The 25,029-nt window shown below is 41.3% G+C and overlaps 1 protein-coding gene across 1 annotated transcript in view; it reads right to left on the reverse strand.

Moving 5' to 3' along the window:
• Window positions 1-25,029, reverse strand: part of fat2 (FAT atypical cadherin 2) — a 108,508-nt gene that overhangs the window by 34,889 nt on the left and 48,590 nt on the right. Inside the window, exons 14-20 of the mRNA XM_084009744.1 lie at window positions 23,313-23,466; window positions 21,686-21,919; window positions 16,587-16,976; window positions 6,543-6,754; window positions 4,620-4,757; window positions 4,297-4,440; window positions 151-348 (exon numbers count right to left, since the gene is read on the reverse strand). Of these exons, the coding sequence (XP_083865870.1) occupies window positions 151-348; window positions 4,297-4,440; window positions 4,620-4,757; window positions 6,543-6,754; window positions 16,587-16,976; window positions 21,686-21,919; window positions 23,313-23,466 (1,470 nt within the window). The remainder of the gene's footprint in view (window positions 1-150; window positions 349-4,296; window positions 4,441-4,619; window positions 4,758-6,542; window positions 6,755-16,586; window positions 16,977-21,685; window positions 21,920-23,312; window positions 23,467-25,029) is intronic.

The raw sequence follows: 25,029 nt of genomic DNA on the forward strand, positions 1-25,029 counted from the left end.
CATAAACTGTTGAAAACTGAAAATATTCTTAATATTGTATACACTTGACTGATACCCTTTGGTGTCTAAAGTACATCCTCAGCAGTAGATTAATTTGCTCATGCAGCAGGTGAAACCTGGACCTTGTTTGTAAGGATATCGTGTGTTCACCTGTATCTTGAGCTGGTGATGGGCTTTGACCTTCTTTCTGAGAGGTGCAGAGAGCGACAGCAGCCCACCCTGGTCGACGTGGAAACGGCGGTCCTCGTTGCCGCTGACGATGTGGATGGAGAATGGCGGGCCATTCCTGGGCGTGTCTTTGTCCGTGACCACGAGCTGGAGGACGCTGCTGCCGGCGGACTCGCCCTCCTGCAGGAGACAACATTCGTTTATTCACCTTTTTCTTTAACTTCGGTTATTTTACTTTTTTTTTCCAGTTTAATGCAACAGTCCTGCGTTCAATCCAGCCATAGTTCAGTAAAAACTGTTAAAGAGGTGTTTATTCAAATTAATTTTTACACTATATATTTCATGTTAGTAGTTTGAAAACTGACTTTAAAAAGGACCCAGGTAAGCGATCACATTTTGTTGCTTCAGTTGTTTTTTCACTTTATCAAAGTTTTATCAGCAGCTTGATATTGTGTCCTTGCTCATGATGCATTCAAGGACGCTCCGACTCCGAGCGAGAACACTGTAGCAGCAAAACGGACTGCAATGTAATATAATAATATCGGGATATTTCCGCAACTTCAATGTCAGTCCAATAAAAGTGGTTGGTTTCTTAACTTTTCGCTTATTCAGCCTGTTTGTTATTGTGTCTAACCAAGTTCTGAAATCTTGCACCACATCGTTGAAATCACCTAAATAATCAGATATATCGTTGGAAATCTTTTCGATAACGCTCGGCTCAGCTCAGTACATTAAAAGTACTTTACCAGCAAAAAAAAGCCTTGAGCTTTAGTACCATTTCCTCAGGAAAGTTCTGAAATTGTTCACCGTGATGGATCACCTATCCGAAGCCAGCTTGAAGGCTCTGTCTGCAGATTTTCATAGCGTGCCGACATTAATCGTACAAAGATGGGTTATCAATCTAAAAACGTACAGCATACTTTAGGAGATGGATAACAATTTGGAGTTAATGGGCTAAAACACGCACAACTCTGGTGTGGTCTTTGAAATTTCAATTAGAGCATGTCTCAGGAAGCACAAAGAATGGCTTCTTCTAAGTGTGGGAAATGTGCAGGAAGGACTGACCAGACAGGGTTGGGTCAGATTCACTGTGCTGATCAGAGGTGAGGCAAGACTTTAATGCTGAAGGGTTTCACCTTCACTGTACAGGTTTCCCAGGTGGATCAAGAGGAGGGCTGAGGTGGAAACCCACAGATCAACAGCCTGCTCCCCTTCCCTTCACCACAGCATCACCAGTATCCCCACAGTTCCCAGTAAGGAATACATCTTTTGCAGCTGTTAAGCTGAGTGGACCATCAACACTGATTCACTGGGTAATTGTGAGTGAAAATGGACACTGGGTGGACCACCTGGGATGATGAAAGGCCAGTAATGATGTACAGAGGAATACAGGGTGCAGTGTGATGAGATGTGTATCCACTGGTGTCAAAGAGAGATGTCTCGGGGCGCCAGCATAGCTCAGCAGTAGAGTTGGCTGAGTCCTCGCTGCAGCAGCCCGGGTTCGAGTCAGCGGCCAATTTTGCAATGTCATCCCCACCTCTCTCTCCACCCTTCACTCTCACTCTCTCTCTCTCAATAAAAGGCAAAAACGGGCCAAAACATAACTTAAAACCTTAAAGGAAAAGAGATCTATCACTGTATCTTTTTCCCTCAAGGTAGTGGACAAACAGAGGCTGTCTGTAAAAAGTAAAGTCAGTAAAGCAAAAGTCATGTTTACAGTCAATTCTCAAGCAAATTTGAAGCTTTTGAAACATCGTCCAAAAGAAATGCAAATTCTAGACTTGTCTTCCTCGACTGGTTTGGAGCAACTCAATTTGGTTTGGTCAGAAGTCGGTGCCGTAGGCAACGCTTTACGCACGGCTGTAAACAGAGTAGAGGAGAAGACGCTTGTGAACCGGTCGCCAGTCGCCTACGAGAGGAAAATGGAGAGATGTCTTTATTTGTTTCAATATTTGTTTCATGTCAGCTGTCCAGCGTCGAAGACAATATAAATAGGACGACGGCAGAAACAGCTGATCAGTCATGCGACTTTCTCTGCACAATTGAGGAAGTTTTCTCGGATTTTACTGTTTCCATACAGCTTTTCTAATGCGACACCTCAAAGTGTGCATAAAAGTGAGTGAAAAGATGGCCATAGTTACAAACAACAACAACAACATAAAAATGACACCTGTTGAACCAGTGAGGGACATCTGTGATGAATAAAGTCTATCATAGCAGATGTTTTATTGAGATGTCTGGGTTCCTAATAACCAGCCATCATGACGAATCTGATCAAAATTGATCAAAATCTAAATTACTATATTTTAACGTGAAGCAGATTTAACTAAATGTTCAAATGCAGTAATTAAAATGTTTAAAACAAAGGTTTAAGGTAATCTAGACTTTCAAAGAAATACAGCCCAGGTTTAACCTGCAAATCACCAAATCAATGCTTAAACAAAATCAACATTTCTACATCCCCTCCCTTAATGGAAACATGACAGATTAGACCAGTGGAGCTGTTCAGTGGACTTAAATCCTGTTAAATGGGAGGATTTCACATAGATTATTCATGTGTTACTGTTTAGCATGCTGGAGTGAAGACGAACTTCCAGAACGAGCAGTAAACCAACACAAATGCAACGTGATTTATCGCCGTGTTGCTGCGCTGCTGCATCCTTCACAGACATATTGCAAAGATACATCTGACTGCAGCCTTGCAGGCCGCGACACTTCTCTACAACAGATGTGACAGTCGTAAAAAAAATTAAAAAATAGGGCATCCAGCAGAGTCAAGCAAAGGCAAGTAATGTCCAGAGGAGCGATGACGCCGCTGACCTGCTACACCTGTCTGAGGAGAATGACAACACCTTTTCCCTAGTTTCAGAAACATCCATCTGCTAAATGCAACCAGAGCTTTCCTCATCTGGCCGAGCTGGCTGTGGACATTAGCAGATGGGAAGATATCACATCATTTGGATTCATCACCACACGGCGCAGAGTTCTTGGCTCGTAAACCAGCTATTCTGTGACATGGGATTCTCTGGCCTGGCAGGGCTGCAGCAGGCAGAGTGATGGAGAGCTGGCACAGAAAACTTTATTTGTCACCAGCGTGGCTAAAACAATGCTGAGATAGTTCTGCTAGAAGCACGATGGCAAATATGTACTCACAGGCATGCATGAAGAACTAGGCAGGTTAAAAGTCGCTCCGCACCAGCAGACTCACGCCTATAATTAGAGGTTTTAGGGGAAAGGGTAGGGATGATGTCCTGCAAGCAACACATGCAGCAACAAATCATGACAGCGGATCTTCCTGCCTCTTTGATCCCCATAGAGCTCAGAAACTCTGCTCTGCTTTTTGCCTCTGAAGAGATTCCCTCTTGAACTCTCAGCACACAGTTTTAATGAGCTCTGGGCGTCGCAGTTATGATGGAGCAGCACTTACAGGTCACAGAGTGTTTTCACTGGAGTCTGCTGCAGAAGGAGCTACAATGACAGAGAGCGATACGTTGATGGAGAATGACAGATCTTCAGTGATTCCCTTTAATTATCATCAATCATTACAACATCTGTCCTTGTTATCAACTTGTTGGGAAGTCCGGAGCAGAGTAGGTAGACGTTTACAGCCTTGCCTGAGGAATATTTGACTACTGATGGCTGTTTTTTTGTTTTTGTTTGTTTTTTGAGAATAACTTAATATGTACAAGCCTGTTTGGGTCACGACACGTAGAGAGGAACTAAACTGGCTTTTTGTGAGGGGTTGCATGTTCTGCTCATATTCATGTAAAAGAGAGTTGCTTTTTTTCCGTTGTGTTGTCAAATTTCACACATGAATGCGACGGCTGCTTCCTCCCCTCCGGACACCAGAGGTTATTTGTGGGAGCTGATGAGCAGGCGATTCTTTCTGGAGCTTTCTGGGTGAATGTTGTTTACATATTGCTTGTTGTTTTTGTTGATGCAGTGGCTTGTGTGAGTTCTGTGCTTTCTTCTACTGCAGGCAGCGTGGGGCCAATACTTTTGTAACAGTTTCTGAACACAAAATGAAAATGCCCCCCCACCCACCACTCTGAGATGGAAATAGAGGGAGAAGATGAAGGTCAACACATCCATCCTGTTGAGCAGTTGGAGATGTTGTGGTTGCCGTACCTGCAGCAGCAGACTGTGGTTGACCTGGGAGAAGATGGGAGGGTTGTCGTTGACATCGGTGACGGTGATGGTGATGAGGACCGCCGAGGATAGAGGAGGATCACCCTCGTCTGCTGCCTGCACTGTAAGAGAGTAATGAGGGACCTGGAGAGGAGACACAGTTCAATTCATGATTGTTCATTTTTTATTGAATGCTTATTATTCTATTGTTATATTTTTTGGTGGTTGTTTCTTTTACTTTATTTCTTTTTGTCACACATTTTTCAGAAATGAATCTTTATACCCTTTTACATTGTATATTTTGACTTGTTTGACACACTGACCTCTTCTCTGTCCAGTGCAGTGCGGACAGTGATTTCTCCACTACGAGGGTCAATAGAGAACTGCTGCAGACGGTCCCCGCTCACTATGGAGTAACGCAGCAGATTGTTGATAGGTCCGTCCTTATCACTGGCTGTGACCTGGATGTAAAAAAAAGAAAGGCAGGAGAGGTGAGGAATATCACTTCAAGATGTTCTCTTGCCTCATCCTTTGGCATGTTAGTCGAACATAAGATTCACACACTATAATGATATCACATCAAAAACAGTCCAACAGAGCAACAATAATACCGATAATAAAGTACGCTCAGAGTTTTTGATTATCTTCAGTGCCGCTCCCTAGTGCTCCAATGGTCTATAAAAACACTGTAAAAGTGATAGGATGGATGCCCTGATGGTAGCTAACGCATGATAAAGTGCCACCAACGGTGGCCCAATATGCAAGAAATTGTGATGCACTGCCTTCTAGGATGCCCTTCTATTGAAGGTAACGTAATAAAGTGCCCTTTGGTTTGCCCTTCCAGTGGAGAAAATTTGATTAATTGCACTCTAGGATGCCCATCCCATGGAGAACATGTGATGAAGTGAACACTAGGGTGCCTTCCAGTGGAGAAAACATGATAAAGTGAACTCTAGGATGCCCTTCCCGTGGAGAAAATGTGATGAAGTGAACTCTAGGATGCCCTTCCAGTGGAGAAAACATGATGAAGTGAACCCTAGGATGCCCTTTCAGTGGAGAAATCATGATAAAGTGAACTCTAGGATGCCCTTCCTTCTCCAGTGGAAGCTGGATCTTAATACATAAAACAATAAAACCATGTTCTGAGCATGTTTCTCTCATGAATCCTGTCATTTCTTCCGCTATCCCCTTGTTTAAGTCGTTCAACATTTCAAGCAGCAGTTAAATGTTGAAAACAGAGATGGAAATAGCAGACTGGCGAAGAAAAATGTTGAATATAAAACCGTATGATTACAGACTCATCATCAGCGATCCACTGAGCTGTGTTATTGCTGTGTTATCTCTGTTGCTGGCCTGACAGATGATGGCTGCTCTACATCTGTGTTCACGTGTGTGTGTGTGTGTGTGTGTGTGTGTGTGTGTGTGTGTGTGTGTGTGTGTGTGTGTCTGTGTGTGTGTTTACACATGTATCAGCAGCAGGCTGCTAGATCATCTCGTACTACCTTACTTGTCATTGCATGTATGAAATTATGTGTAATTTTTCAACAGTTGAATTTTCTGTTTGTCTGGAATTTTGTCATAAGGCTACTTGAATCATCAGCAGGCTCCCAGGTGTCAGACAATGTCATATCACTGAATATTTGTGTGTAGCACCTTTGATGTGTGTGCTGATGCATGTCATTTTTGTGTGTCAGTGTGTGTGTGTGTGTGTGTGTGTGTGTGTGTGTGCGCTGAGGCTGAAAAGCACAACACAGAAAATGACGTTCTGAAGTGACAAATAGCAGAGACATGGCCTTCAGTTAAATTGAACCTTTGAAATATTTCATTTAAATTCAGTGATTCAATTGAAATATACTGATGTTTTTGGCTCTAGGCTGTATGAATGTTCCAGATATTAGTCTATATGTGTGTGTGTTGAAGAATTCATCATTAGGTCATTTATTATTATTATTACTATTTTAGATGCTCTGAAGGCGACAGCTGTCAGTCACCTGCTCAGTTTCTGGGTTGGGTGTTCAGCATTTACACCTGTTTGTAACACCATCATTGTGCTATGACAATGAAAATAAAACTACTTGAAAGCAGATATGCCGACCCACTCATCTGTGTTAGCATGTTGAATCTGTTTCCATTCACAAAACCAACACACCATCCTCATCTTAGACGCAAATCCACAAACATATATATATATACAGTATATATACACACACACACACACATTCATCTGCGCCCCTTTGTGCTCCTACCTTCATCACCAGGCTTCCAGGCGTCAGATCCTCTGATATCTCTGCACTGTTGCCGCCAGGTCCGAACACTGGTGCATTGTCGTTCAGGTCCGTCACGTTGATGATAACCGTGGTGATGTCGGTGAGGGACGACTTGCCACGACTCCCCTCTATAGACAGATAGTACTCCCGGGACACTTCAAAGTCCAGCGGGGCGACGAGGGTCAGGAGGCCTGCAAGCCACAAGGTGAAGACTTGAATGATGCTCATTGGACAGCGTGAGAGACGATGTGCTACATTTTCACCTGTTCTTTCAACAAACCCCCCAAAAAAGAATGTCGGCTCGTTTCTCCATTTCTACCTTTGGTTCACTGTAGTATAAAACATCACAAAGCTCACTGAACACGATTGCTTTGCGTGCAGCCTTCTGGTGTTATGTTATGGGATTTGTTCTGGATGATGAAATCCATGACTTATAACTTTCACTCTGATCTCCAACATGCAGAGTTCACTACCGGTACAAAGCTGCCCAGCTCACCTCATGAGCAGAACACCGCGGGGATCAGAAAACATGTGCAAGGTCTTTCTTTTGTATCGTGTTATCAGAATCACCGGTGGGTCCATCATTACAAAAACATGTTGCATAAACCATGTTGCATCAGATAAAATTATGCACAGTCAGTTGAAGCAATATGAAAAGTGGCATCTTGGGTTTGATATTATATTTCGTTCACTTTAGGTGAGCTTTCTATTGCTTCAATTACTTATTAGAGCTAGAAGAAAGAAAAATCTGTGTCTCAAACACAGACTTTACTTGGGCAGGTATATTAAAGGTATATTAACAGCCACCAAGTATACTGACGTAGTAGTGGACTAGTGGCTGGAGAGCTCCACAGTGATTGCTTTTAAGACATCTTGTAAATGGTAAATGGTAAAATGGTAAATGGCCTCATTTATATAGCGCTTTTCTCCAAAGCGCTTTACAGGAATGACTGACATTCACCCATTCACTCACACATTCACACACTGACGGCGGAGTCAACCACGCAGGGCGACAGCCAGCTCTTCAGGAGCAATTGGGGTGAGGTGTCTTCCTCAGGGACACCAGGCACTCAGCTAGGAGGAGCCAGGGATCGAACCGGCAATCTTGCGGTTGCCAGCGGTTGCCAGCCAAACGCCACACCTGCTGAGCTAAAAACTCAAGTCCTCCATTTGAGAACCACTGGTGTATGACTTACAGCATGACAGCATCAACAACCCCACAAAGATCTGCTATATGCTAACATTTAGTAGGAGTTGTTGTATTGTTAAATTGTAAACATGCTAGTATTAGCATTTGAATGTGTATAATCTATTTCTATATGCTAACATTTAGTAGGAGACACTGAGCATCTTATATTGTTAACAGGCTAGTATTAGCATTTGAATGTGTATAATCTATTTCTATATACTAACATTTAGTAGGAGACACTGAGCATCTTATATTGTTAACAGGCTAGTATTAGCATTTGAATGTGTATAATCTATTTCTATATACTAACATTTAGTAGGAGACACTGAGCATCTTATATTGTTAACAGGCTAGTATTAGCATTTGAATGTGTATAATCTATTTCTATATACTAACATTTAGTAGGAGACACTGAGCATGTTATATTGTTAACATGCTAGTATTAGCATTTCAATGTGTATAACCTATTTCTATATGGTAGCATTTAGCATGCTCATATTTATAATGTAACACGCTTAGCTTTTGCACGTTTATGGGGGAAACAAACTGAACGCTGCTCCTCCATGTTTGGCTTTGACTCTGTGGACAGAAAGCAGACCTGAACCAGACACCTGGGAGCTTTCACTGGTTCCATTCAGTGCTTCATAAACCAGCAGCAGCATTTTGAACACAAAATAATCCTTGATATATTTTTAAGCTGAGCACTGACTTTTAATTGTTCCTCCTTCCTCTGAAAACCTTTGTTTTGTCTTTTGCCTAATTAAAAAGATTCTGACACTTCCTCAGTGCTTGTATTGGACCATGGTCCCCCGGTGATTTGGTTATGTAAGTTGTGATCTGTTAAACGTTAAATAAAAAAGCCACTTATTAAAGAAAACAATAATAATTTACAGAAATCTGCACAGTCCCACCCAATCTGTTACTCACACACATGACCATAATTCTTACTCAGACCTGGTTTCATATATCTCCATCTTTTTCAGTTGCACGTCTGAACTGTCATCATCCCCTCTGTATGTAAACTACTGGCATGCTGCTCCGCTCCACTGCACATCACATTATGTGGAGCGACAGGCATAATATACAGTTTTAAATGGATGTTCTAAAGGTACAGCCAAGGTGCTTTAGATGGTAATATCCACCATAAGTCAAACATGCACCATGTCTGGCATCATGTGACATATGTAGTGAACTCCCATTTTTGTCAGCTCAGTGAAGCTGTGAGTTTAACCTTTCAGGGATTATAAATCTCGCCACAGCTGGCTGCTATCTTCCTGTGTTATCTGTCATCCACATGTGAAGCTTAAACTCAATTTATGGCGGCAATAAAAGAGGTGTCAGAGTCCTTAAGGGGATAAGATGTGTCATGTCCACTTTTTTGGGGTCTGTTATTGAGTTGCTCCTTTCAGGGGGTATAAAGCCCTCATTCATTTGACCTCTCGTAAACCTGCATAGCTTTAACAGACCTCTTCACCTCCTGCTCTCTCCTCCTCCGAGCCTCGTTACTGAATGTTTGGTGTGTCGGTTGTACTGCATGAGATATTGCCAAGCTGGAGGCTAAAACAATACACTATTTATAGTGTTCGAATTTGCAAATCACTGGAGCTGAAAGATTCAGTTGATCAACCAGTTGATTTTGAAATTACAGATTCAATTGTTAACTGGCAACGTTTTTAAATAATTGCTGAATGCTGAAATCAATGTTCATATAAGTACTAAAAATCCCAGATCCGATTATTTCCTGACAAATGATTAATCATAGGAGTAATGAGTCATCGTCAGAGCTGACGTGAGACATCATTTACTAATAGCTGTGTTTTGTGAAGAAAGGCTGCTGATTTAAATCCAGCCAGGATCTGCTATAAAGCAGAGGATGATAACTGTTCTCACATGTCTGGCAATATGCACCACTTTTCCATATTGTCAACAAATGAAAAGACCAAACCCACCCAATGAATCGACCAGTCTTCTTCCTCTGAGCCACGGAGCAAAACACATCAGTGAGCCTCACTGTTGTTCCTTCATTTCCATGAACAAACACACTGGAGTGTATTCTGACTCTCATACACCGTCCCGCTGCCAAAATACTGCACCAAATGTTGATTCATCCACTGCTGAAAATACTCCCTCAAAAAGCATTATTTCCTCCTTTGTTAATTTAATATATTATTATTTGTATGCATATCTCTTTAGTAGAAAACACTGAGAGACTGACTAACAGAGAAGAAAGACAGAACAATGCTCAGTCTGTCTTTGCTGGATTAAGATTTCATCAAAAGTACCAAATTAACAAACATGCTGGAGAAAAGTCATCCTCTGATGCCATTTTCGTTGCTTCCAATAAAGCCTCGCTCCGTCTGGTTTCCCCATCTCAGCCTTCTTCCCTTAATAAACTCACTCGTAAAGTCTGCAAATGATGCATCTCTCAATTACCAGCAAACCAAATCTAAGCTTGTAATTTGTACCCGGATCATCCAGCCGCTGCCAGCTTTTATACATCTGTTTGTTCCAACTTTCTTTTATTACACTAAGCAGCTCTGAAGGGATGATATCTCCGTTAGTGTGCTCGTTGCACCACACAAAGCCTGAGCATGTGTGTGTGTGTGTTCTTGGGCCGCCAGCCAGTCTGCTGAACCACACTTCATTAAGATAAAACAAAATGGGATCCAGCAAAAACAACCATCCGCCGCTCCCCTCCGACTAAACACCTCCAGGTTCCAACAAGTAAATGATTTGAACACAGAGTTCACATCTCAGAGATTTGGAAAACAGCGTGAGTCAGAATGATCCACTGTTTATTTGTTTACAGCTTTCTGTTGGGAGAAAGTTGGCCGACTTGGCCTTTCTATCTACGTCCCACGTCTCATTCATACTCTTCCGTAAGTTCTTACTCAGACATTATTTATTACAGAGAAGCTCTGCTGCTCATTCATACACTGCTAACAACTCCCCGGGGGTTGAGTGCCTTGCTCAGGGGACTTTGGACCGCTGCTAATGAGAATCAAAGAGGTGGTTTCTGCATTTATGATCACATCTGAGTCACATCTATGACGGTCTGATTCAAAAGCAACTTCCCAGTGTTTCCAACAGGAACTGTGAGTAAGGACGGGACAATCATTAATGACTGATTCATTTGATAGAATTTAATCATGGAGATGCATTTTAAAATGTATTTCTATTTTATCTATGCAGACCTTATGGTTCATGATCAGCTTATTTCGTATTTAAAAATTTGAAAAGTAATTTTCCCTGACAAAAGATGCATCTCATCTGTGACCCAATAAATATATTTCTTAACAAAAATGTAAAATGATTCCAATATGTTTGCTGCCATTTCAAGAGTTTAACCATATTTTGATGATTATCGGGAGAACATTGTGAATCACAATTATTTTGGCTAGGTTAATCATGGAATTTTCTAATCGCCCCATGTCTATTTTTGAGACTGCTGGGTGGGTAGACCTCAGATCTTCTACGGGGGTTTGGGAGGGTCCATTCCTGCAAGGAGGTTCACCATACTTTATCTGAAAGGCAATGAATGGAAACCTTTCAAGTAGATGGGTTTGCCTTGTCAAGGGTATTTGTTGCAAATTGCACCGTTTTTTATTTAGTGTGAGTTATTCTTTGCACAGGGAAATGAGTGTGGTGGTAATCTGAACAACTCGCAGGGGGTCGATCTCCAGACCGGTGGCGGTGCTCTGCCACTCCAAGGAAGTGCGCTCGTCGAAGGTCAGCCAGCGGGGGTAATTGGGTAATTGATGGGAAACACTGAATGCAGTTATTATCTCTGGATGGGTCTAAATGACAAAATAACAAGGAGCGCCACTTTATGACAATATTGGATTTCATTTTTCTATTACCTGCAGCTCAGCTGAATGCAGCCCATGTCGGTTTCTGTGTGAGATCATGTGTAATGATATCACCAGAGATGCTTCTTCCTGTTGCTTTAATGATGCAGGGAGAATGACGGCTAATTACAGCGGAGCTGGCATTATCAAAGGAGACAGACCCGAGAATGTTTATTTCTGCTGATGAAGTTACAGCTTACGTGTGTGTCGGAAAGACTGATGTATTTACAAAGGCTGTCAGTTTATATTTGAGCTTTAATATTTTGTTTGAATCTGGGAAAAATAATTCTAAATATTTGTAGATTGCCTTGAGGTCAGCCCTATTTACCTGTCAAAAAATCTAAGCTGAAAAATGGAGGAAGACAAGAGTGAGCATGTTGTGTTCTACACCATAAGTGACCAACAAAGATACGGCTGATTTTCCAACTCTACAAAGACAACTAATCTTTGGGAACTCGCCAACCAAGTGAGGCAGCAGAGGTGACTGGAGGAACGTCAACAGTTCTAAGCTGTTCAAATTGTCCACACATCATATATTTCCTGCTCAACTATTAATACACCGGCACCAGGATGAATCTAAATGCCCACTGAAGCTGTTGACCTCAAGCATGAAGTCAACTTCTGGCAAAAAAAAAGAAGTTTTATTTCCAATCCAATATGCCAAAAGAGAAAATAAATCCTCCCTTGTTTTCTTCCCTGACTAAAAGTATTCCCATCAATCTTTAACTCTGCTCTGCCTCTTTGTACTATTAGTGTAAATAATTCAAACAAACACACATACACGCTCACGCTCACACACACACACACACACACACAATGTAATCTCGATCCAGAAACCACCAGAGGCAGACCTCTCTCTTCCTCTCTGTAACCGTCATGTTTCTGCAGATACTTATGCTATTGAGATTTATTGTGGCAATTTTTGCCATTAAAATGGTGCATGTGATTGAGATAATGATACAGTGGTGTGTGTGTGGTTTGTGGTGGTGTATGGTTTATGGTTTATGGTTAATGTTGTGGCTGCCTGCTGCCAGGTTTCTGTCAATAAGGGTCCGTATCAGTGTTTTGTGTGTTGCCCAAAGCGGCTCATTCTGCTGAATGTAATACGACTTCTCAGACAGGAGTCACTGCTCGGAGGTGATTCATCAAAGTCAACTAAATGATTCACGTGTCTCACTGAATGTACACATACACACACGCGCACACACAATGCAGCTTTCAGAAACTCAGACTGAAGTTTTAAATGCAACAGGTTATTGAATCTGACACAAGTTTAAAGCTAAAAGAATAAAAGCTTCTCTCGGACGATGAACCAAACACACTGATGCATGTGGACTCGACCACTACGTCTAAAGTCCCTGATGAACTTGACAACGGACAGACATACTTTCGAAAAACATCCTCGGTCTTAAGGTGTAAAACACATTGACTCCAGGTGTTCAGACCGAAAGTGTTGTTTGTTTTAGAGATGAAGGCAGTGCAATCCAGAAAGTCCTGTTTAAGTAACAGATCCACAAGTTTGATGCCAAAACATTCAACCCTATGATACAGGATTATATAACTCGGGAAAGTGATCACAGCGGCAACTGGTTTATCTTTCGTGACAGCGAAAGCAATTCTCCGCTCTATTAAAACTCAAAACTTCTTTCTGGTAATATGGTGAGGGAATGTGGGTGATGAGTGATAATCATGTCATATGTGACCTGTTTTCAGTTTATTCCTCCCTCAAAAAGTCATCTCTCAAATATAAAACGCAACACTATCAGCTCTTTTTTGAGGGAAGGAAAAGAAACCATTCAACCGTTACATGAACTTACTTGCCAGTAGGCTATATACCACACACACACACACACACACACACACACACACACACACACACACACACACACACACACACACACACACACACATATACAGTATATTATTCACCCTTCTCTCTCTCCAAATCAAATCTCAGCAAACAATCTCTAACCTAAACTCATCTGTGAGAATTTAATAAAAAAAAGACCTGAATAAAGATTGACACACCCGGATTGTTTTCTTTTTTGCGCAATTAATGTGGATGTGAACATTTTTTAACTGGTGTTTTTCTCATGAATACTTTTACACAATGTGAATATTACACGGCGAAAAACTGACAGAATTTTTTTTGGAGCAATTTAGATCTTTCTGAGCTTTAGCATCACAAATAAAGGCATCAACCAATCATGTAGTGTGGAAAGAACATACAACAGTATGGAGGCTCTGTAGTCCAAGCCAAGACAACAAACTTTATGTCTTCTTTTAACCTTGACAAGGGCAGCAGACCAGATCTTCTCCTTTCACAATAAAAGCCTGAGACATATACACTGTAACTGTTTATCAGAGGGAACTCTGAGTCACTCAGAGCAGGTCGCCAAAAAATCCTCTACCTGCACACCTTTTATTTAAAAATGTATGTAACTGTCGTAAATTCATAAATCACTGCCAGCCTGGCTTTATATGAATAAAATCTTCCTACCAAATTATATATTGTTTGTTTAATGCAAACTGTGTTTAAAGTATCTGGTATGTTAACTTTGGACACGGCTACACGAACCGACTGTTACAGGAATGTGCACCAACAAATCATCTGTACCTTCCAAAATATACAATGCTGGCATATTAAAAGTGTAGACTGCATGACCATTTTACAAAAAAGTTGCTGCCATTTCAGTCACTTTGTCCACAGTAATCATCGATGTTGATGGTGTATCGATAAATAATCCAGCCATCTAAAGTTTGCTCAATGTTTTATAAAGTGTAGAGTGCAGCACAGCAGGGCTGAGATTGATCATTCCAAGGACAAGCTGGGAATCCATTTCTGACGCAGTAGTGTGTGTGTGTGTGTGTGTGTGTGTATTCTCATTAATATCACTGACATTTCATTGCACAAACGCTGACTCAACAGTTCAGGTTAATACAGAGATGCTGTACAAAAGTACTGCACACTGGCGGTGAAGTAAATTGGGTTATTTTGGCCGTGACACTTGATCCTTTAAGTGTTCCTGGATCAGTTCCCTGTGAAACCCCATGTTGAGGGAGTAATCAAATAAAACCAAGGGGGGATAGCCTGATCAAAGGATGTATTGATCAGAGGTGGGACCAAGTCATTGTTTTGCAAGTCACAAGTAAGTCTCAATTCTTTACCCTCAAGTCCCAAGTCAAGATCAACAAGTCTCAAGTCAAGTCCCAGGTCCTACAGTTTGAGTTTCAAGTCCTTTCTTGTCCGGTTACTTAGCCGATAAGCTAGCGTTAGCTTTCATTCAGAACTTACCGCTCTTTGTGCAACTTCAAATGTTGAACAAAGTTGGAAGTTGTTGTGTCTCCGTCTGTAATCTTTTGCATGTTTTGCATATTGCAATTCATTTTTTGTTGACCACCTCGTAGTTTTTTTACCCAAAAAAACTTGTAATCGTTTTTGCCACGTTGTTTGACAGTTCTTCTTCAGTGGTTGTCCCGCAATTTGATTGGATGGATGCTGTCGGATCAAAACAACGTGGATCTAATTTGATTGGATGTTGTGCCGACAGCACACACACACAGATGCACATAAACACAGAGAGAGATGGGATTTGGGTTTTGTGGAAAATAGCAAATCTTTTCAAGTCAAGTGAAGTCACGAGTTACTGATGTTAAAGTTAAAGTTAAAGTCCAAGTCGAGTTGCAAGTCTCTTTACATTTTGTCAAGTCGAGTCTAAAGTCATTCAATTCATGACTCGACTCCAAGTCATGTGACACGAGTCCACAACGCTGGTATCGATCACTACAAGCTACACAGGTTACAGACAAGTTAGAGACTTCCTCAGCCTTTAAATCACTTCCCTGCACTTTTAATATGGATCAGTGTGGCTTTACATCCCTTTCACTCACCCCTCCATTTTATCTACCTTTTATTCATCCAGGTTAGCTCTTTGAGACCCAGGGTCTCATTCACAAGAGAGACCTGTCTCAAACGACTGACTGAGTCTGCTGTGATCACTTTTCGCTTCGTGAGTTTGTTTTCCGAGCAGACAAATATTGGACCTCTGCTTGAGGCTGTTCCCTAAAAGACACTTCTCAGATATGCCAATGCCATGAAATGGCTGTTTGTGTCACAAAACTGCAATTTTTGCCGGTCAGTTCATAGTCATGTGACATGAGTGAGTAGTCAGTCAAGTTAACGGCATTAATTAAGTGGTTTCGTTATATAAACCTAACTTCCATTGAAGACAGAAGTTCATTATGAGTGCACAGGTTCGAGGTACCTGGAGCTTCTTATTTGTAGCTGCGGTGTATTTGGCGAGGGTAAGAATGTGTTTATTTTTCCGTCATGTTGTTTAAACTTTTAAAACGCAGCTCTCCCCAAATAATGAAACTTAAAGCAGTGGGTAGTGATCAATGAGTGCGGCTCTTCTGACCAGCTGCCCTGTAATGATTTATCGGCAGGAAGCCGTGAGGCGGTCCCACGCCGTCCAAAGGGCTGACTGCAGTTCACTCCCACACTCAGCAAGTTTTGAAGTCCAGCGAGGGACGGAGCACAGGAAAACTGAACTTCAGGTCTGTAAGTCCAACTCTTACTTTAATGGAAGTAGTAAAACCAACACTTGAAGCTGTGTCAGAACATTTGCTCGAGAACAAAAGCATAAAGATAAGACAGAAATCGTAATACTGAATTACAGTAAAATAATTAAATTAATTTAATTTTGACATTTTAACATCTATGAACTGTTAAAAAGTATTGAATCATGTGGCTAATTAGAGACATATTGATGTATTAATATTAATTTAAGAACAATCCTAATAACCGTAAACCTGTGATACAAATGCTGAGTAGACTGTCAGAAGGAAATTCAATTTTGGAATTTTTGCTTTTCATGTTGCTTCTGGCTTTGTGCCGTGAATTAATCCAGCTGGATGTTTGTGTCATAAACGTTAGTTTTAAAATATGCAGATGAATTAAGACAGATGGGTGAACATGTTCCTTACCTGTCCGTGTGTCCAGCAGGAAGCGTCCGTCCTCGTTGCCGGACACGATGCGGTAGACGATGCGATCCGGCCCCCCTCCGTCTCTCGTCAGGGCGGAGACACTCAGCACCTCCGACCCGACCTCCAAGGATTCTGGGAGCTGAGCAGTGTACTCAGAGCTCAGGAAGACAGGCTGGTAGTCGTTCAGGGAGACCACGTCCACCGTCACGGTGGCGACGGAGTAGAGATGGCGAGGCAGGCCGCGATCGGTGGCCTTCACTTTCAGCTCGAAGGTGGGCGGTATGTCGGAGGTCAAGGGTCGCTCCAGCCGCAGGATCCCGGAAAACTCGTCCAGAGAGAAGTAGCCGCTGTCACCCGCCAGGAGGGAATACTTCACCTCAGAGTTTATACCTGGAGGAGGATGGAGACGTATGAATTATACAATTTGCACTATCTGAGATAAAAAATGCAATAATAATAATACCCAATAATGAAATAAAATGTCCTGATGCATATTGTAATAACATGTTTAGTGATGTCTCAGATGAAAGAACATTTTGACAGCTGACTTCAAGTTGCCACACTAACTAACAGACGGTCTTTTTCTGGGAAATATGACATTACAGTAGATCAGAAAACGGCTCCAGAAGACTAGTTGCTGAGAGGAGAGCAGGCAGCAGTTAGCGAAACCCCTGCACCAGGGTTCTGGTCCTGGACCGCCCAGACTGAAGGGAACCAACCGTGGGCGTGCGTTTGCTTGCAGATTCTTGAGCACTGGTGTAAAAATGTGCGATAACCACATACATTTTAATATTATAGTTGGCAACAAAAGAGCTGTGTTCCACAATCAGGAAGTTTTATTGAGTGATATAAGAACCAGATTTTAGTAGCAACATAAACAGATTAGATACATTTTGTTTTTAAGAAGTCATTTAGTTTGTGTTCAGTCATGTGACTCACAGACACTCACAGACGTGCGGCTGCTTGACACCTGGATCCTTTTCTCTTAGAGGGGGAACAACTCATAAATGTGCTCGTTTTTAATCAAAACCACATCTGGTTTCCCACAAAGTGGGTTCAGGATTAAAAGTGAAGGCATGATGATGTCAAAGGACGCCTTTCAACTGGGTGATCAAAAGTTTAAATCTGCATGTTAAAGAATCTTTATGTGCCAATAAACAGTGATTAAAAACAAAAAAGTGGAACGACAACCGTTAAGTGTTTAAGAGGGCAATTCATTCTCGTAACCTTATATCCAAAGTGGTTTCTACACACCACACACAAGAGACTTACACATGTGCACATGGCGTATATCAGAAAATGTCATTAGTGACATAGAAACTAGTGCAAATCAAAGAGGGTTTCTTCCTTTGGGAGCATGAGTGTGTTCTGCAAATGTCACGGCAGCATGAACATTAGATTTTGATCGTTCTTGAGGACACATGTTCATGTTGGGATGCTGGTGGTGGTGGTAGAGAAAAGGGCAGGAGTTCACCAAGTTATACAGGAATCATCTGCCTGAGAACATGAGTGTCCAGAGCACAGTTAACGGCTCTGATCCATTGATGTCTGTGCACCGGAGGGTTGGACAGATGGAAAGAAAGATCCATAACAAACATCTCCATATGTAGGCCCTGCGGAACGGTCCCAAATCCCACAACATGAGGCCAGTTAACACACAACTGGCAACAGAAGACCAATGATTTGTATTTTATGAGAGTAGATGAGAGAATCGCAGTGAGAAGCTCAGCCGATGACAGCAGTGACCTTGGCGGTGAAACATCCCTGCTCGGATTTACCAAGCGTCTGTGATATTCAGAACACCTGCATGCTTAGGAAGGGAATGAAAATGATCAGAAACCCAATTACCTTTTTTTCCTCCTTCCTTCAGGACAAACTTGTGTAGGCTATGGCTCATTTCCGTAACAGCACATATCCTGAGGCAGTGAGGGCCCTTAACTCTGAGGGCTCCAAGCTTTATTTGAATAGCCATTTATAAAAACCAGAGAGCTGTATTTTATATGTTTTCCAAGGATGTGTGAAACATGCAGACGTGTTGGGACAAAAAGACACCGTGTATCTCATAACACATGCATTACGCTGCTCTGATACCAACGAGTTCAACGTAATAAACACCAGTGAAAACCAGCATCAAAGTGTGCAAATGTGCAAAGTGCATGTGGCCTTTTAGAGATCTACTGTCTGGGCTGAGCAGGACAGGGGCGTGACGTGATGGGAGGGGGTCCGAGGGGCTGGTGCCCGCTCAGGCAGATGTCTGGTTGCAAATATACAGAATACATCGTATGAATTGGGGAAATCAGTGGTGATACGCAACCCTGTTAATGTATCTTCTCAACCACATACTGATGATTGATTTATCTTGCCAGCATATCTGTGGATGTCTATGTGTATTTGTATTGCTGATGTGTATTTGTACAGTTGATGTGTTTTTGTTATGTGTATTTGTCGTATCATTTTTGTCCACCCCGAGCACATAGTGAGGCAAATTTGAATCAATGTTTTATTGAAATGGAAATAAATTCTTGGATTATTGACTCTAGTTCTAAACCTGCAGGTCAGAACCCCACAAGAGGAAGCAACGCAGATCTGAAAGGTTGCAGGAGAGTGAAATACAGGATTTTTTGTTTGACCTTTTCTATCTAATATTTGGATAAAAAAAATAAACTTTGAAAGAAAAATGACTTTGTTGAACAGCTCAATTTTTGGTGGCTCAGCCTTGAGCTGAAGCCTGAATGGTCACAGAAATTCTGAATATGACAAGATTTTGGAGTCATTATTATCATCAGCAGCAAATACATGATAAGAAAGGACACGGGTCCTACAGGTGCCTACATTTGCATGCACACTAATATTCCACTATTTGACAGCGGGTTGTTTACTGCCGTCCTCCTGCCTGTTAACGGTCGGCTCTGTTGATCGTACACAAACAGCCAAATGCCATCATCTTACAAGGCCGTAGTAGAGACGCATGCCAGACAGAAAAGCCCATATTTCTAGCGGGAAAGAGACACACGCCTCCTTTTAAACATTATGAAACACATGTAGCGCTCCATGCAAACAGGAATTTTAGTGGAATATTCATTTTCATAGGCCATGTAAAAAGCTTAGCAGAAATATTGTGTTATATTCTTTTTCAGAACAAGAGCATGAAACTGAATATTTTGTGCATGTAAACATAGTGAGTGGCTCTCCCCTCATTAAAACACTCAACATTCCCTGCAGCACACAGAGAAAGCTGACAGAGGTCACGAGCTACACCCTTGACAATGCCTCTTTAAGGATAATCACTCAGTAATGGGAGTGGCCGATTTAAACTTCATCATTTTTGATTCAAACAAAGCTTCAACTGGTGGTTTGGCAAGTTTAAGTTATGCTTTAAAGAGTTAAGCAAATTAATTAGACTGAAGGTGGCGCTGTGGATAAAGGCCAACATTTCAACCCTGCAGTGGTTTAACTGGTGATTATCACTGATATTTCCACTCTTTTCCTCGTGTTTCCTGATGATCAGTGTCCAAAATTAACTGCTGATGATAATAATATAAATGCATCATATTACAGATTTATCTTCACATTTTCCCGTATCACATGATCAGGTTATCAAATAACAAAGAGGGTTGTTAACATAATCTACCAAATTAACAGTATCTGAATGTATGCCTTTATTTGTTGGGATACCTGCAGTTAGTGACAAATCAATGTGTTCTCCATATATTTCTTTGGCAAACAAAACTTCCAATTAGAAAAAAGAACATTCATTAATCATTGTGTGTGAGAAAGTTGTCTGTGTACGGAGAGAGGACAAGCTGCTGCACATCTGAAGGAGTGGCTGAAATGTTCTGCCTGCTCCTGTTTACCAACCCAGCTCAGTGTGTGTGTGTGTGTGTGTGTGTGTGTGTGCGTGTGTGTTTGTCCACGCATACAAAAGCATGTGTGTGTGTGTGTGTGTATTAGTCTTTATACGAGCAGAACATTCGGGTTTGTGTGAGTCTTTGTGCATTTCTATTGATCCTCTTGTGTGAACTGTGACTATTGAAGTGTGAGTGTGTCAAACACTGCACACGCCTACTGAGATTGAGTGCTACTTCTGCTTCCAGATGAGGAAAACTGCCTGTTTTACTGATCTGTCTTTACTGTTTACACCCAAAAACCCACCCAACCAACCATCAAAGCCAACAAATGAATAAAACATTCCAACGCAGCAGTGGAAATTTACCAAACTGTGTCAGCAAAGCTCAGGCAGAAGAGACTGGTTGAGATTTCTTCAGTGCTTAAACACTGACGTGATTATAAAAAAAACAGTGGGATCAAAGTCTGTGCTCGAACACACAAACAGAATGACAAATTTGCGCAAATGAAAAAACAAAGAAAGTTGTGATGAAGTAACGCGAAGGGAACAAGGAAGACACAAATGAACGAGCAAACAAAGTAAAATGCTGTTTTAGTGGTTTCGTAGTCAGCGCATGTCCACAACGGGCTGACTGCTCTCCCTCCGCTGTTGCTGCTTCCAAACCACTTCGCGGTCAACACTGTGCTTCCTTAGCTCCTGAGCAACACACCAGCCGCAACATAGTTGCCTCTCCTAACAATGCATTGATGGAGTATCACTTGGATACAAAAGCTCCCCGACATCAACAGAGAGTGCGAGCTGTAACCAGCATGCCGTTAGGTAGTGTCTTTTCATACATAGGCCTACTGCCGCTCCGCTTGCTATGTTGACTTTGTTACAGGCAGACTGCAAAAAATGCGGACAACCTACTTCATCATTAAACTGTACATTGAACTTTGACCCTCTTGCTCATAAAACCGTTGCAGCATGAAATTTCAATGAACTGCCTTCAGGCTGTTATCCGTGTGTTCTCCTGATGATGCAGAGGGACGTCTGGTATTTTAGTAGTGCATCTGACATACTATGTCGTACACCACACACACACACACACACACACACACACACACACACACACACACACACACACACACACACACACACACACACACACAGGCCAGCGTGTGTATTAGGCCTCAGTAGAGTTAGGCCTGTCAAACATGTTCTGACCTGAGGGAAACGTTCTAAGTGCCGAGGATTACGTTTAAAAGCCTACCGGTGTCGGGGTCCTGGGCGTATATGACAGCAATGGGAGTCTGGACGGTGGTGTTGTCGAACACGGTGACCTCATAGTGGCTGGAGGAGAAGTTTGGCGGGTTGTCGTTCATGTCCTGGACCATCAGCCGCATGTCGGCCTGACACGAGCGCCCGCCGCCGTCCGTCGCCTTCGCCACCAGGTTGTACTCGACCTCCCTCTCCCGGTCCAACACAGCCAGAGTGAACAGCTCACCTGGAACCACACAACACTCAAGAAGTCATTATAACATTCAAAATACACTTGTTTCTATTTCTTTTTTTACTTGTTTGGAATAAATAATATTAATGCTTATGTTTTATTTAACAATGTTTGTTTATAAGCAGCTTACATATTTATTACATTTTTTTATTACATGTGCAGCAATAATGAAAAACAAATCAACCGTACTAGCAGAGCAGTGAGGCTCATCACACAAAACAAATTAATATTACATTTAATGAGCAATATATTCAGTATCACTGATGTATTAATACGTAAGCTCTACTTGAGTGTTATCATTGGCCAAGGTGGAGCTAATTTTTACAACTTCATATAATTTTGTTTTTTAAATCTATAACTATGGATCATTTCTTATAAACTGATCATGTTTTGTGTGTAAAATCCTGATTCTAAAAGGAACTATACCATAGATGTAGAAAAGCACACTGGTATCTACAGAGTGACTGTTTTCTTCATTTTTAAGTCATGGATACAGTGTTTCAAACCATCAAGGGCACAGTAGTCAGTCTTTAAGTTCATTTCATTACATTACAAAATGACAGGTTATTTTATTGCTCCGTCTTAAACAAAATCTTCTGCTTCCCTCTCAAGCTTGGCTCATAAACGCTCTCATAAAAAGTCCTTTTCCTGAAGAACAACATGTTTTTGTGGTCACCGAGCCGAAAGAAAACATAAATGAAGGTCATTTTACTCAAAAGTACATCCCTAGTGTCCTCTTACACGGGACAGTAAACAAAAAGGGCAACCTCATTTTCAATTTCATCAATTTGATAACACCAGTAAAATCTGTCCTCCTCTGTAGAATGGATGCATGAAACCCGCCAGGGTAAGATACAATAGAAGTACTTGTGTAAAGTACAAGTATCTTGAAGCATGTATATCTTGACGTGTGGAAAACTGTTGAAAAGCCAGATCACTTAATTTTTACAATATATTTCTGTATCAGTGTTGAATAGATATCATCATGATGGTGTCATGATTATTACAGTTTAAGTTATTCAATTTCTTTCTTCTTCTAATAATAATAACAATAATAATAATAACAATCGTATTATTAATAATAATAATTATTAGGTATTGTAAATAACTATATAATAAGTTTTATTATGTCATGATTTATTTATTGACGAGTGTTCTTATTACGTTTGTTTATGTTACCATGAATGATGATCACAGTAACAACATGTCATGACAGAAATGAAGTGAGATGGATGTCAGGGAGTCGCTCCTGATAATGGAGACAAGTTGACAATAGAAATACTTGGGATCTTTTCGACCCAGAGCCTCTCTGAGTGTCGATGGTATCACCAACTCAAACACTTAGAGGGCGCCCTCGTGTTTTGACCCCAAACAGACGCCACCATACCTGTCCTGTGGTCGAGATGGAACTTGTCTGCGTCGGGCCCGTGGAGGGTGTAGGAGATCTGGCCATTAGCTCCCACGTCTGGGTCTGAAGCCGAAACCTTCAGCACAAACATGCTGGTGGGCGAGTTTTCCATCACCGCCTCTGTGTAGACCAGCTGGAACAGGAGGATAATAACAATAATCAGGCCTCCAAATGCATTGCACTTTTCACAGTCAAGCTACCGAGCGCTGCATAAATACAATGATACTGCTACTGGGGCCAGTAATGAAGAGAAAACAAGGTGGTTTAAAGCTACGGCTGGTAATCTTGAGAAACAAGCAGCAGTAAGATAGATGTTAGAAATTACTTAAGTAAAAAATCAGCCCAGTGAAGCCAACTCTTTTCCAATGAAAGCGGCTAAATCTAATGAGAAAAGTCACCAAGTTGGCAATACTAACAGCCCGTCCCTTTAAGACTCCCTCAAAGTCTTGAGTGTAGAAGTACACTCAAGTAGAAGTACACATACTTGTGTTCAAAATACATTACAAAAAAAGTAAGTACCGATTCAACTTCTTTACTCAAGTAAAAGTAAAAAGAAATGTACTCAAAGTATACAAAGTAAACAGTATCCCTATGGGAGAAAAATGGATAATTCCCCTCAAATGGATTAAAAATGTTGTCAGGGCATTTGATGTATTGATTGCTGTTGGGAATTAAGGGAATATCAACAAGTATAACCAATTGATTTGAAGAAGATTAACCCAAGCTTTAAACATTTCAAAATGTTGTTCAAATTAGATTTGAAGTATTTGATCTTTACATCAGAGGTTGCTTTAAAAAAAATGAAATGTTTTTGTGATAGAGTCCTGATCAGATAAAAAGCTCCTGCATGTCAGGCTGTGCAAGTGGTAAAGAGGGCCATTAATCGTAGAGTTGATGGTTTGATCCACACTTCCTCTTGTTGACGCCTCAATGTGTCCTTGAGCAGGAAACTGGAATGCAAAGCTGCTTCTTTTTTTCAAAAGTTTTCTGTTTTTTACCGTGCTTTGGACAAAAGTCCATTTTCAAAGCTTTTTCAATCACTGAGAGGCACGTGTTTGTGAAAAAGAGAAACTAATAATATTAAAATATATTTGTATAATTTGTATAAATTAACTTTACTATGAACGAGAGTATGTCTGGAATTGGCTTTCACTTTTCAAGAAAAGTGATCATCTATCCAGGTTCTCTGTCTGTCTTAAATTAAAATCAATCTCAAAAGTTGAATAAATATTTTCTTAACTATGAAGTAAAATGGATAAGTTCATTGATGACTCTAAATTGCCCGTAGGTGTGAATGTGAGTGTGAATGGTTGTTTGTCTCTACATGTCGGCCCTGTGATAGACTGGCGTCCTGTCCAGGTGAACCCTGCCTTCGCCCAATGACAGCTGGAATCGGCTCCAGCCCCCCCGCGACCCTAAATACAGGATAAGCGGTAGACAATGGATGGATGGATGGATGGATGGATGGCTGGATGGATGGATGGATGAAGTAAAATGTTTGCGGTACTACTGTGTCTATTGGCATTTTTGTATGTTACTGCATCAATTGTTGATGAATATTACTGAAACAGGTCTTAAATTGGAAAAAGCAGTTTGTGAACAATAAGTTTAAATGACTTGCGTAGCTTATGCAAGACATTTCCTCAGCTGGGATTAGTTTCAAATCCTCTTCTCATCTTTAAGCAAATGCTCAAAC

This window comes from Eutrigla gurnardus (genome assembly GCF_963514095.1).
Source record: "Eutrigla gurnardus genome assembly, chromosome: 5".
NCBI classification, from domain to species: domain Eukaryota; kingdom Metazoa; phylum Chordata; class Actinopteri; order Perciformes; family Triglidae; genus Eutrigla; species Eutrigla gurnardus.